Below are 14,691 nucleotides of genomic sequence, written 5' to 3'. Positions count from 1 at the left end.
ACCTGAGACCAGTCCACAGGAGCTGACGGAGGCTGACAGGGAAGTTCTTCTGAAGCTGGGGAGGCTGGCGTTTGAACATCTGGAGGAAGGAAACATCATGTTCTTCCAGGAAGACCTGGAGCTGTGTGGTCTTGATGTCACAGAGGCTTCGGTGTACTCAGGAGTTTGTACAGAGATCTTCAAAAGAGAGTGTGTGATCTTCCAGAAACCAGTTTACTGCTTTGTTCATCTGAGCGTTCAGGAGTTTCTGGCTGCAGTCTACATGTTCCACTGTTTCACCAACAAGAACATGGAGGTGATGGAGCGGTTTCTAGAGAAAGATTATAATCGTGATGAGGATGAAGAGGAGGAGGATGAAGATGAGGAGGATGAAGAGGTGGAGGATAAAGATGAGGAGGAGGAGGAAGATGAACAGGAGGAAAGTTACTCTTATTCAAAATTAGATGACTTCTTGAACATAATCATGGAGAAATCTCTTCACAGTAAAAATGGCCACCTGGACCTGTTTGTTCGCTTCCTTCATGGCCTCTCTATGGAATCCAACCAGAGACTCTTAGGAGGCCTGCTGGGTCAGACAGAGAACAGTCCAGGAACCATCCAGAGTGTCACCAACAAGCTGAAGGAGATGAACAATTACAAAATCTCTCCAGATAGAAGCATCAACATCTTCCAGTGTCTGATGGAGATGAAGGACCTCTCAGTTTATCAGGAGATCCAAGAGTTCCTGAAGTCAAAGAACAGATCAAAGAAACTCTCAGAGATCCAGTGTTCAGCTCTGGCCTACATGCTGCAAATGTCAGAGGAGGTTCTGGATGAGGTGGACCTGAAGACGTACAACACATCATATGTGGGACGACTGAGACTGATTCCAGCTGTGAGGAACTGCAGGAAGTTTCTGTGAGTCCAGTAGAACAGCAGTTTGAATTATTATTAGTAGTTATTAGAGACATAGGGGAATTCTGTTTGGATCAAGTTAGAAACATTTTTTAATCTTCATCAGATTAAACATTTTCATAGAAATTACTGAAGAAGTTTACAGGGTCAAAGGTCAACTTAGAAATGTTGTATTCCTCTAAATTTTCAGATGTGGCTTGATTTCTTTAGTTCCTTTTTAAGAAGACAACATAAATCCATCCCTTGCTGTCTGAAATCTGTCCACACAGAGCTCAGAGTCTGACAGGAACCAGATGAAGTCCTCCTGGGTCTCAGCTCGCTACAAATATTAGAGTCCTGAACAGAACTGGTTTCTGAATCCCAGTCCTGGTGGAGTTCTGACCCTTACTGCCCACTATTGGTTTATCTGAATATATTCACACAATCCTTTCACTGATTTGATGTTTTCTGTTTTCATTTTCTCTTCCAAACATGTTCAGACTGTTTGCAGTGAGGTTGTATGAAGTCCTTGTGAGTAATCAGAGTCTTACCTGCAGCAGACAGCAGTCATATCTCAGTGTAGAAAATCAGGAAGTTATGCTGACAGGCTAACAGAGCTAGCAGCTGCTGAAACACAACAGAACAAATTTCTGTTACCTTAAACATCTTAAAAGCTCCTGAACAAATGGAACAAATGGACTTTTCCACCAGTTGACCTTCGCCTCAGATGGTTGAGAAAATGGAGTCAAAGAGTCAAATATTTGTCTGATTTCAAAGTGAAGCAGAGGAAAATTCCACAATGCAGCTTTAGTTTTAACAGCTGTGTGTTTCTGAGGTTTAAATAGTTTGAATCTTCCTCTAAACTTGATTTGTTGACTCCATGACTAAGGACCATTGGCCCATGTCTCCCCTGCAGCTGAACAATAACCCTCCACCACCACAACCTGCTGAGATGTTCTGAAGCTTAAAGCTTGATATCAGCAGCATTTTCCTTTGTGTGGACATGAACAGTTGTAGCTAACAGGAACAGGAAGCAAAGAGATAATTTTTCCAGCTGGAACTGTTCACCGAGTTGAACTCAGTCCAAATGTTCTGAACTGAAATTAAAAGTAGAAAAGAGTCAGAGTGTTCTTGATTCTGACTCTGGATCAGATCCCACTGACAGACTGTGGACATGATGGAAGCAGAAATGTAACGCCATGTTCCCTCCATCTGCAGATTAAAGCAAAACCAAGATTTTCATTAAAAGAGACTGAAGAGATTCCCTGTGTCATATCAAACACATGTGAAGAGCAGATGTTCATCAGATGATGACATCACTGTTTAGTCATCAGATGGTTTCAGTCTGTGTTTATCAGAAAGATTGGCTGATTTTCTTACAGTTGAATTCAAAAAAGTTAAAAAACAAAAACAACTGGACTTCTATTCTGTAGCTGAAGACGTTTTGCTTCTCATCCGAGGAGCTTTCTCAATTCAGAAATAGAGAGTGTGGAGTTGAGCTTTTAAAGATGAGATGTGATGTAAGCTGGATTGCTTGCAAAATTTTTCTCACTCTCCTAACAATAGAGGCTTGTTAGGGTCCTTGTTTGTCTGACTCACTGATGGGCCACTCTGGTCACATGAGTGCAGGTGTTGATTGGAGTGAAACTGACTGGGGATCAGGCCTAAAGCCTGAATTTGAATTTGAATTTACCATGGCCTGGATGACTGAGAATCTACACCAACATATTCTTACAGTTGACTTCACTTTTTCTATCATTACAGAGCTGTTGCTGCTGGACTCTCAGATACTCACTGTGAAGTTGTGGCCTCAGCTCTAAAGTCCAACCCCTCCCATCTGACACAACTGGAACTGAGTCAGAACCGCCTGTCTGACTCTGGAGTGAAGCATCTCTGTTCTGGACTGAAGAGTCCAAACTGTAGACTGGAGGTTTTGAGGTCAGTTCACTGCAGCTGTTTGAGGTTTTCTATGTTTGTCCAAAATCATTCACTGGTACTTCAGAATTTATGGATTTAGAAATGTTTCATTCAGTTCAAAAGCTGAACTTGTGTCATGAATTCAAGTATTTTTGAGTTTATCTTTGGCTTTGGTTCTTGGTTCTTTGTTTTCTGTTTCAGGGGTTATGCTTCCTTGTTTCTGTTTGAGTTTCATTTTATTTTGTAATTTATTTATTTTGTTCCTTGTCTTGTTTCCCGTCATCATTCACTTCTCCTCTGTTTATCACTTGGTTGCCTGCCATGCCCATTTCCACCTTCTCACTATTGTAATCACTCACCTGTGCCCACTTCTCCTAATTACCCTCTGTTTAAATTTGTCTTTAAATCATCTTCTCCGCTTCGTCGCTGGTTAATTGTCTCTGGTACATGTTATCTGGTTCCCTTGCCTTGCCTTATCTTGTCTTCTTGTATCGTCATCATTGGATTTTTGTTATGGTTTGTTTTGATGCCCCGCCGACCTTTTGTTTTTGTTCTTCAATTTAAATTTTTTTTTTTTTTCCCCTAAACTTCATGATAAGTGTGCATTCTGGGTTCGCCAAGCTCCTTCCTGACAACTTGAACACGTCTGTTTTGAATTTTCTCTTTCTAAACATCTAAAAACCTTTTTATAACAAAAACAGGTTTGCTGCTTGTTTTAACCTTTAAATAACTTTTACTGGATTAAATCTTAAACATCAGTCATCGCTCGCTGCTGAAGGAGAAGCTGGAGCGATCATGTATTTGGTCATGTCAGTCTCTGTGTTTTTGTTTTGTGTACTGTTAGCAAAATATCTCATGAACCACTGGGCAATTTGAATAAAACTCTCAGAAAGAAGTCACTGAATGAACGTCTACAACTGATTACTTTTTGGAGTCAACCTGATTCAATATGGCTGCCACAGCTAATCAGCCTGCATATATATGTGATATGCATTCCTTCAAGGAATGCTAGGCCTTTAATTTTTGTGGCTCTGACATCCAGTAAAACTAATTGTCCAGTTGAATAATTGAGTTCATATTTCAGTTTTAACCTGCATCCTGTTGGCTTCAGCTCACAGCTTTTATTCTTTATTCAGATTGGAGGACTGCAGTTTGTCAGAGTTCAGCTGTACTTTTGTGGGCTCAGCTCTGAAGTCCAACCCCTCCCATCTGACAGAACTGGATCTGAGTCAGAATGACCACCTGCCGGATTCTGGAGTGAAGGAGCTCTGTGGTTTCCTGGAGAGTCCAAACTGTAGACTGGAGGTTCTGAGGTCAGTTCACTGCAGCTGTTGGAGGTTTCCTATGTTTGTCCAACTAAAATCATTCACTGATACTTCAGAATTTATTGATTTAGAAATGTTTCATTCAGTTCAAAAGTTGAACATGAACACGTCTGTTTTGAATTTTCTCTTTCCAAACGTCTAAAAACCTTTTTATAACAAAACCAGGTTTGCTGCTTGTTTTAACCTTTAAATAACTTTTACTGGATTAAATATTAAACATCAGTTTTTACACAAAGTTGTGTTTGTATGTTTATCTGATGAACCACTGGACAGTTTTAATGAAAGTCTCAGAAAGTAATGATTGGATGATTGTCTAAAACTGATTAACTTTTAAAGAAAACCCAAATCAGTATGGTTTTCAGAGCTCAACAACCTTAGCTTCCTCTCAAAAATTTGCAACTCAGTGAATTTTACAGATATTGAGCTACATTTTGGCATGGTAGTAGCAGAGAGTCCTCCCCAGCACAGACTCTGAGCTCTAACAGATCAGCTGAGATCTCAGAATATCACATGAGATCGTTCAGAACGTTATTTCCAAGGTTTGACCAAAACTCTCCAACTTTCTCATCATCAGATGATCTTAGGGTCAAACTCTGGGATGAGAGGTGGCGGGTGATATGCATTCCTTTAATTCCTTAAAGGAATGCATATCACCCGCCACCTCTCATCCTAGGCCTTTAATTGATTGTGTTTTTGTGGCTCTGACATCCAGTAAAACTAATTGTCCAGTTCTTTAATTTAGTTCATATTTAAGTTTTAGTCTGCGTCATTTATTTATTTACAAGATTTTGTAAAAAAAAAAAAAAGGTGGAACTCCCAAGAAGCTGCTTTAACTTATACAGGGACCTCGAACACAAAATATATTACTTTTACAAAACAATACAATTTAAACCATACCCCCACACCTACATCTAGTCCAGGGGTAGGCAACCCTGGTCCTGGAGAGCCACTATCCTGCAGGTTTTCCTTGTTTCCCTGCTCCAACACACCTGATTCAGTGGTTAAATCACCTCTTCATGTTTACAGAAGCCTGTTAATGACACACTGATTCAAATCAGGTGTGTTGGAGCAGAGAAACAAGTAAAACATGCAGGATAGTGGCTCCTCAGGACCAGGGTTGCCTACCCCTGATCTAGTTAAATCAATATTCTTATTTCACATCCCACACAGACATTCATACAGTCCCTTACCTAGTTTCACACATTCTTATTTATACACAATATTGCATCAGTCAGACCTTATTACATTAACTGATGTCATTCTTCTTACAGCCGTATTCACAAAACACTATCAAACGCATCAGATTATTCGGGGTGGCAAATTCTTAATTTTACTTCCTATCCATATGTTTATAAAACATTATATTAGACATAATAAATGATAATGAATTATCTTTGTTGTATAGAATATGCTGTTTTTAATATCCAGTTTTACTGTTAGTTATGCAGCCATTTGAATTAGTCTGATTAGTCTGTATTGTGCTGTTAATTTTATTCCAGATCTCCGGACTTTTGCATGTGATGCTAAAGCTAGTGCATTTCAGTTTGTGCTTTGTCCCCATAGCAGATTTTTCCTTCTTATCTTATGTTTGTGGGCCAGATAAATTATTGGAACAAGATTGCAAAGTTTGCATCCTGTTGGCTTCAGCTCACAGCTTTTATTCTTTATTCAGATTGAGGGGCTGCAGGTTGTCAGAGATCAGCTGTGCTTCTCTGGTGTCAGCTCTGAAGTTCAACCCCTCCCATCTGACAGAACTGGACCTGAGCTTTAACCACCTGTCTGCCTCTGGAGTGAAGGAGCTCTGTGGTTTCCTGGAGAGTCCAAACTGTAGACTGGAGGTTCTGAGGTCAGTTCACTGCAGCTGTTGGAGGTTTTCTGTGTTTGTCCAACTAAGATCATTTACTGGTACTTCAGAATTTATTGATTTATAAATATTTCATTCAGTTCAAAAGTTGAACATTTGGGCCACCTTAGATCAGCTTTGGGTCAAAATCTAAAATCCTGGTTCTTGTCAAACTGGGTCTAAATTATTCTCCCCTGAATACTAGAAATAGTCATATACACGGTACATGGTATAAAAGATAGACATCTAGCCTATAATAGAGATCTGTTACTACACGATCCATACCGTCAGCTCATTTACACATGCTCTAAAAGAAATACTTCTGGTTCGCTGTGGAATATGCTAGATTTAGGAAATTGTACCAGAAATAATTACTTCCAGCCTTAATTACAAAGGTGGGTTAAATTATATCCTGCAAGCTGATTTAATATAACACATGTATTATATACATTTGATATTTAAAAAAAGTAACATACCATATTTATTAATATTAATGTAATCGAGGGTCTTATAACAATTGTCAGGTACTTAGAAATGATAGTTGTAAGCAGATTGTGTTAGCCGGTCCAACACTGGTGGCGTATTTATTCCAACCTCTTCCACCACACACACAACATCCGGTACACTTCAAAATAAGAGGATCAATATGAATCCCTTACATTAATTAAAAAATATCTTTCTATGATGAATTGATTAATTTTCCTAGACAGCATTATAATTCCGTTTATGAATAAGAACGGTCTTAATTTACTTTGAAAATTATAGATCAGTAGAAAAAGGTGTATTAGTTGATTGATGGGACTGTAACATATTTATGCTGTCAGTGTGACAGAATTATTCTGCATGTTCAGATCAGTCATAGCGGTCTAGCAAAATGCTGTTGAATCATTTTTATATGTATCATTATTATTATTATTATTATTATTATTATTCCCTCTAAATCATATATTATTTATTAACAAAAAAGAATAGAAAACAAAAAAAAGCCCTCCTGGAAGCATTCCTTTTGGCGCTTGGGTAAATGAGCTGATCATCGTGCTTCCAGAACAGATCATGCAGTGACAATCTGTATTTTATTTTTTTTTAATTTAGCAAGTGTACATCAAAGTTCACTGTTACAGCAAACTTAGTCATAAAAAATAAAAAAACAGTACAGATCCTCTGGGACTGAGTGAAATCGTCCAGTTTCTAAAGCTAGAGGCAAACTACCAAATCTAAATTTATTTGTGCGGTACCCAAATAAACAGCACCACCTCCAGCGCTAACAAATCACTCCTCAGCAGCAGTTCTCCGTTTCTGTGCATGTGTGAATCAGCAGTTTATTCACTGAATGAATCCCTCCCCTGCCCTCTCTGACAGACTCCTCTCTCTGTGTAGCTGAAGTTGGTGAGTGTTACAACACTACAGCAGCAAGCAGCACGTTCACTAAACAAACTCGAGTCCTTCTTGTCTGCTCATTATTGTTACGACCTAAGGACCCCCTGCCCCCACCCCCGCTGGGAGTCTTGCTCGCTCTTCTACAGTCTCCTCTCCTCTCGGTATTTTATGTGTACCTCAGTCTGTTCAGGTAATGGGGACGGGGCATGTGTGCGTTTATTTTCACAAAGCTTGACTCAACATTAGTAGTTAGTTTGATAAATGTTTGCCGCTGCCAAAAGCCTGGGATCAAATCCCCGTGAGGACGAAATGATCAGAGTCAGACAGTGTTTCGTTCACTGAGTGATACATGGTGTTTATTTACAGTGAATGAAGCTCAAGTTTCATTCGCTCAGATGTCAACAAGTCCCTCCCCGCCCACATGGCGCACACCGCTGTGTCGTTTAGATTCACGTCATGAGTGAATCACAGAACGCGGAAGTTCCACTCCCGCTGAACTCAACTGAATTAATTTTTTTTTTTCCCCTCAACTGAATTAAGTAAGGAACGAATCAGTGAATAAAGTAATTTGGTTCAGTTTGTTCGTTTGAACAAATCGTTCATGTACAACAACACTAGCGGGAAGCAGCATGGCTGAGAGCGCAGGAGCCAAAATGTCTGTCTGGACCTGGTTCAGGTTTAAACAGTCACTTTTTCTATGTAAAATGCTGCTCTGTTGCTGTTCATTTCTTAAGTGAGAAGATTGGAAACTTAAGAATTACCAACATTTTTTTGTTTAATGCTGAACTGAAATAAAATCTAAAAAATAAACATTGTGGTTTTTTTAGTCAAACATGTCCACACAACATTGCAGGGACCCGTTTTTTGACATAAGTTAAATAAACAGTTTTTAGCGTTTTAGTCAATTTCCTCAGTGGGTAATTTATGGGGCAGAGCTTGGTCCTGGGTTCATAACGAGCGCTGTGCCATGGCTGGTGTTTAGTCAACAGCGTTTCTCTATCAGATACGGTTCCCCCTGCATCTTTATGCCACTCATGCGGCAAAAAACGCGCTTGTTCAGGGCTCATAACCGCCGCTCTGTGCTCGCGCAACAAGGGAACTACAGACACCGTGAAAGCTCAAACAATGTGTTCGGCGAAGTTGACCCACTGTTTTGCTAGTGTGATAGACAGACTCATGTACAATATAGACAATGTGTGGAAAAAATAATGAATAAAAACTTAACTATTAACAGAATTGTTTATAGGGGCAAACATTTCTCATTGAAAACCATAATTTTAGGAATAAAATGTGCCAATAATATCATAATACAGAAAACATTAACCAACAATGTGTATGATTCTTAAAAAAAAATATTTTCTTGTGAAAACATTTCATAAGCAGTTTATACACCCCATCAGATCCCATTCCTCCTGTTAAATTGGAGAGTGGGATCTGATGGGAAATGTGGCTCCATGTAACACCTGCCACAAACGCTGCTACTGTCCAGTTGTTTACTAGTGGAAATGGAAGAAGCCTTTTTTAAACAAAGAAGTGCTGGAAGACTTCTGGGGAGTAATGAATAAACAACCATACCAGTATGAACCTGAACCGGAATCAGATAAGAAAACTCTACAGATTCTGATGATCACTAGGAGCGTCATGGCCGACAAAACAACGTTCATAACGACCTAGTTGCGAATGTGGAATGGTGAGAACAGATTACTCAGATCGTTGTCATGACATCAGCACGACACTGCAAATCAACATAGATGACAGGAGAGAGCTAGTGATGCTAACAAATGTGGCAACACAGGAATGTGTTATTTGGCGGTGACATTACTCCACTAAATTTACCTTTACACAGGGAATTGGGTAACCAAATAAGAATGTCAACAACGCCAACGTGGGAATTACACCCAAGGAAATATAACTCCTATAAAGCGCTCAGGTTCGCTCGCCAGGGAGAAAGAGACGCAATTTAGCAATTAAAAGATTACTTTTATTTATTCTAAATCTCTTCAAAACATTTTAAAACCACAGCACACTGAAGAGGGGAAGGAAGGGGGAAGACTGCAGGCCTGAGGCCTACCAGTGGAGGAGGGTAAATCTTACCGGGCCAACTGGTCCTAAATTAATACAAAAAATAAATAAAATTGAATAGTCAAACAAGTAAATCACCCCAGGCACTAGTGAACATGCATTCTAATGTGAACCACTCGCACACACTTGGACCAGTCCACACCGAAGACCCTCCGCCACCTTCGGTCCCTAGCCTGGACACACAGATCTAATTAAATGAAATACAATTTAAAAAAAAATAAATCACTACAATATAGAAAAGTTATTTACAAACTGTAATCGGACCGGCACGAGAAAAGAGTCGCTCTAATCAATGAGCCAGCCCTAGACTGCAAACCGCAGTTTCTGTATCAGCTGCATCCAAAATTGAAACACACACACCAAACGAAACAGGGCAAAACATAAACAAGGCAGCGTGAAGTAAAACTGCACCAAGGGCAGGGAAGCAAAACAGCAGGATCTCACAGAGTTGTAGCTGCATTGCTACTAGGTTCTCAGGTTCTCTGAAGTACTTCACCTGGACTGGAGAGCGCCCTCTGGCCCAGTGACAGGAGGACGTGCAAACAATACATCAGTTTCTCTATACTTGATGATCTAAATCAAAGTGTCATACATACCCTTTTTGTAAGTTATAACCTCTCTGGGGAGGTAAGTTTGCTACCACAGCCCCGCGACAGGGAAACCCAAGCAGTTCTTTCTGGAACCACAATATAAACTGAATTAAAACAGTCATCCATGCTTTTTCCATAACAGAAGGGAGATTACTTACTGAGTCAGTTGAATCATGCAAACCACCAACCAAACAACCAAGCCGAATTGCATTTGTGACCATGTCAGAACCATAACAGAGCAGTAAAGAGCACCTCCCTAAATACAGCCAATAAGGCAGCCCAGGTGTGACTCATTAGGAGCGGGCCTAGTTCCTCCTGCCACACCCCCTTTGGATGCAGAGCAACTCCCTCCTGCTACACTAACAATGCTAACCTGATGCTAACTTGTAAACAATGTGAGCACGCTTCAAAGTAGTGTTTCTGTCTCACACCAGAGTAAATTAATCAACAGGAAGTTTATTTAATCCCACATGGATTGTTTATATTTTTTTCTCTGAATCACAAACTGATCTCAGGTTGTCAGCCTTTAAGCAGCTCAGACCTTTTTATGACGGCACCCGTTCACATCACGTTTGAAGGAAAACTTCTAGTTTCTAATCTCCTTCTCTGTGAAGATGTCCTCCTCCACATTTACCCTTCCTTTAAAATTAAAAATAGTTAGACCACTGCTGGCAGGAGGTCCTGTTTTTTTGGCGTGAAGCCAGTCCACCGCAGTAACGAGGGACCGATCGGTGCTTCTCTTTGATGTTTTCTGAACAGTTCTGATAGGAATTCCCACATTGGAGTTTATGGATCCAAATCTAAGGAAGGTATTTATCTTTCGGGAATGGCAGTTTTCAAAATACATGCTGACAAAATGACACCCTATGCTTTTTTTCATTCCTATTGCAAGTTTTATACCAAAAACATTACCGCCACCCATCACAACAGATATTGGGATATGAATTTTCCCTACTGAATACAAATGTTTTTATTCTAAATACAGAAAAGAAAATCAAACCATATTAGGTGTAAAGGCTATTAACTAATGTTTTACCTTGAAAAAGATCATTTGCATTTCTGGCACTTTTACTTTTTAAATTTCTAGTACACATGGAAGTGCTTTATTTTGAAGGTCATACATGTATGCAGTTTTTGTAGATTGAATGTAAATATTTCAATGGCAAAGGGAGAGACTGGAGCGTGGTGCAAAGTTAATATAAAGTTAATTAAAACGGCTAAAGGTTTAGCTCCAGAACAGGACTAATTAAGACATTAATAGAAGCACAGCACAGACTAATCAATGTCATTTAAACAATATTGGAAACTGTAGAATGACATTTCAATTTCTTCTACGTGTTTACCATTCTGGCTCTTACCTTGGTTGAAGTGTGACATGTGTTAAATAGGTTTTCAAAAAAAGGAACTTTATAACCATCAGGAAGGCTCATCTTTGGTCAATTGGGAGCTAGATTGTTTTTTCATCCATTTTTAACCATAACACAAAAAAACAGCTCATTATTCATATAAATCTTTTGTTTTATAATACCAGTCAAATAACCACTGCTTCATTGTATCAAGCTAACATTAGGTGTGGTAGTAGCTGAGAGTCCTTCCCAGCACAGACTCTGAGCTCTAACAGATCAGCTGAGATCTCAGAATATCACATAAAATCATTCAGAATGTTATTTCTAAGGTTTGACCAAATCTCTCCAACTTTCTCATCATAAGATGATTTTAGTGTCAAACTCTGGGATGAAAGGCGGCGGGTGATATGCATTCCTTCAAGGAATGCTAGGCCTTTAATTGATTGTGTTTTTGTGGCTCTGACATCCAGTAAAACTAATTGTGTCCAGTTGAATACTTGAGTTCATATTTCAGTTTTAACCTGCATCCTGTTGGCTTCAGCTCACAGCTTTTATTCTTTATTCAGATTGATGAGCTGCAGGTTGTCAGAGATCAGCTGTGTGTCTGTGGTCTCAGCTCTGAAGTTCAACCCCTCCCATCTGACAGAACTGGACCTGAGCTTTAACCACCTGTCTGCCTCTGGAGTGAAGGAACTCTGTGGTTTCCTGGAGAGTCCAAACTGTAGACTGGAGGTTCTGAGGTCAGTTCACTGCAGCTGTTGGAGGTTTTCTATGTTTGTCCAACTAAAATCATTCACTGATACTTCAGAATTTATTGATTTATAAATGTTTCATTCAGTTCAAAAGTTGAACATATGGACCAGCTTAGATCAGCTCTGGGTCAGAATCTAAAATCCTGGTTCTTGTCAAACCTGGTCTAAATTATTCTCCCCTGAATACAAATGCATAAAAACACAGTTTGTGATTTATGAAATCTGTCTGTGCAAAAGTAAAAAAGGCTTTAAAGTTGGCTGTCATGTAGGCCACCTGAGGTCTGGTCCAGTTCAAAAACCTCCAAACTTAGAAAGGTCAAACTGGAGTTTTTAATCAGATATATCTGTAGTATTTCGACTTCATGATTCTGCTCTTGCTGCAGTTTTTCTCCATGCATGTGTTGTTTTTTGCTGAATTATTTGATGTGCACGTGCAGTTTCATGTGTTTGAAACTGTATATTTATTCTTGTTGGAGAACACACTGGGCTGCTGTGCATGAAATGTTTTCTACAAATAAAGTTTGACTCGACTCAAAGCAGGTTTGTCAAGAACCAGGATTTTAGATTTGAAATTAATTTGTGTCAATAATTTGTTTATCAATCCCTCCAGGATTTTGTGGGCATTTTTTGTGATAGTTGCGGGCTAAAATGCCTGATTTCGTGGGGCACTTTCCTAAAAGTTGCGTTGAAAAGTTGCAATTTTTTTTTTTTTTTTACTAAAATCCATAAAAAAACATAACTTTTAGTATATAAACCAAAAATACTTACTAGTTTTGTAAGATAATTACCAACAAACATTGACATTATCAAAAGGTGCTTTATTTGAGAACTTTGATAGCTTCTAAACTGACATTCATGACCGTTTCTGGATTGTCCCTGGTCTGCAGCTCTCCTCACATGTTTTGCAGACACAAAGAGTTTGTTGATGCGTTTATGTTCAATNTGTCACGTGTCTTCTTCCTGAGTTATTTGGGGTTATTTTGTATTCGACGCTACACAAACCCACAAAGAAGAGACTAGACCGCAGAAACGGTGGCAAATAACTTTAGAAACAATAAATATTGGGTTAAAGTTGCGGTGTTTGGGGCAAAGTTGCGATTTTGTGGGGTTTGCTTGATTTTGCATTAATAGTTGCGATCGCAACATCACAAAATCCTGGAGGGTCTGGTTTATGTTTGCCAGGAAATTAACTGCTTTTATTTTTATTTAAATATTAAAAAAACTAATTGGACTAATTTTAGATTTTTTTATCCATTTGACCAAATAAAACAGGAAACATTTCATTTTTCAATATAATCTATTGTGTTTTATAATAACAGTCCAATAACCACTGCTTTATTGTATCAAGCTAACATTAGGTGTGGTAGTAGCTGAGAGTCCTCCCCAGCACAGACTCTGAGCTCTAACAGATCAGCTGAGATCTCAGAATATCACATGAGAGCGTTTAGAACGTTATTTCCAAGGTTTGACCAAAACACTCCAACTTTGTCATCATCAGATGATCTTAGCGTTAAGCTCTGGGATGAAAGGCAACTGGTGATGTGCATTGCTTCAAGGAATGCTAGGCCTCTAATTGATTGTGTTTTTGTGGCTCTGACATCCAGTAAAACTAATTGTGTCCAGTTGAATAATTGAGTTCTTATTATAGTTTTAACCTGCATCCTGTTGGCTTCAGCTCACAGCTTTTATCCTTTATTCAGATTGATGAGCTGCAGGTTGTCAAAGATCAGCTGTGCTGCTTTGGCCTCAGCTCTGAAGTCCAACCCCTCCCATCTGACTGAACTGGACCTGAGGAGGAACAACCTGAAGGATCCAGATGTTCAGCAGCTGTTGGATCTTGTGGGGAGTCCAGACTACAAACTGCAGACTGTAAGGTCAGTAGATGGTCTGAGTGAGTTCTGTAAACCTGCAGCTTCTCCTCAGTGAAGTTGGTCCTTCTGCTGAATGATGCTGCATCACTGACTGACAGCTGATGGAGGGAATTTATCTCCTCTTCTTCTCTCTTCTCTCTTGCAGGTGTGTTTAGGCACCCCTCTCAATGTGATCAAGATGTAGACCATAAGTCACCACAGCTTATTACTGGTTGTTGAATCAGAGCAAAAACAGGTGACTCATCAGCACTTCAGGAGGTGGCTGGAAAAAAAGTGATGTTGGCAGTATCAGATCAATAAGTAATGATGCTTCTCCAGACTTTGTCTACAGCTGCAGTTACAGGAACTACTGCAGCTTAATATCTTCACAAATGGGTTTGAAAGCAGAGCACAGTGCCCACTGTAAGCTGCTCCATCTGATATGGTGGATAAACAATGGATGAAAATGACTTCATCATCTCATCTTCTTCTTCCTCTTATCCGGGGTCGGGTCGCGGGGGCAGCAGCCTAAGCAGGGAGACCCAGGCTTCCTTCTCTCCAGCCACTTGGGCCAGCTCCTCCGGGGGAATCCCAAGGCGTTCCCAGGCCAGCTGAGAAACATAGTCCCTCCAGCGTGTCCTGGGTCTTCCTCTGGGCTTCCTCCCAGGGGGACGTGCCTGGAACACCTCACCAGATGCCCGAGCCACCTCAACTGGCTCCTCTCGACGTGGAGAAG

The 14,691-nt window shown here is 39.9% G+C and overlaps 2 protein-coding genes across 4 annotated transcripts in view; both read left to right on the top strand.

Annotated features, from left to right (window-relative positions):
• LOC108248759 (NACHT, LRR and PYD domains-containing protein 12-like) overlaps positions 1 to 14,146 on the top strand; it is a 29,338-nt gene extending 15,192 nt beyond the window's left edge. The window contains exons 5-12 of the mRNA XM_037973190.1: positions 3 to 329; positions 444 to 897; positions 2,638 to 2,811; positions 3,927 to 4,103; positions 5,788 to 5,961; positions 11,920 to 12,093; positions 13,806 to 13,979; positions 14,122 to 14,146. Coding sequence (XP_037829118.1) covers positions 3 to 329; positions 444 to 897; positions 2,638 to 2,811; positions 3,927 to 4,103; positions 5,788 to 5,961; positions 11,920 to 12,093; positions 13,806 to 13,979; positions 14,122 to 14,131 — 1,664 coding nt within the window. The 3' untranslated portion in view covers positions 14,132 to 14,146. The remainder of the gene's footprint in view (positions 1 to 2; positions 330 to 443; positions 898 to 2,637; positions 2,812 to 3,926; positions 4,104 to 5,787; positions 5,962 to 11,919; positions 12,094 to 13,805; positions 13,980 to 14,121) is intronic.
• The window catches only part of LOC119616626, a 91,287-nt gene that overhangs the window by 45,695 nt on the left and 30,901 nt on the right, over positions 1 to 14,691 (top strand). The window lies entirely within an intron of this gene.

This window comes from Kryptolebias marmoratus, linkage group LG21 (assembly GCF_001649575.2).
Source record: "Kryptolebias marmoratus isolate JLee-2015 linkage group LG21, ASM164957v2, whole genome shotgun sequence".
NCBI classification, from domain to species: domain Eukaryota; kingdom Metazoa; phylum Chordata; class Actinopteri; order Cyprinodontiformes; family Rivulidae; genus Kryptolebias; species Kryptolebias marmoratus.
Note: the sequence above shows the minus strand (reverse complement) of the source record. Positions and strands in the feature narration are given on the sequence as shown.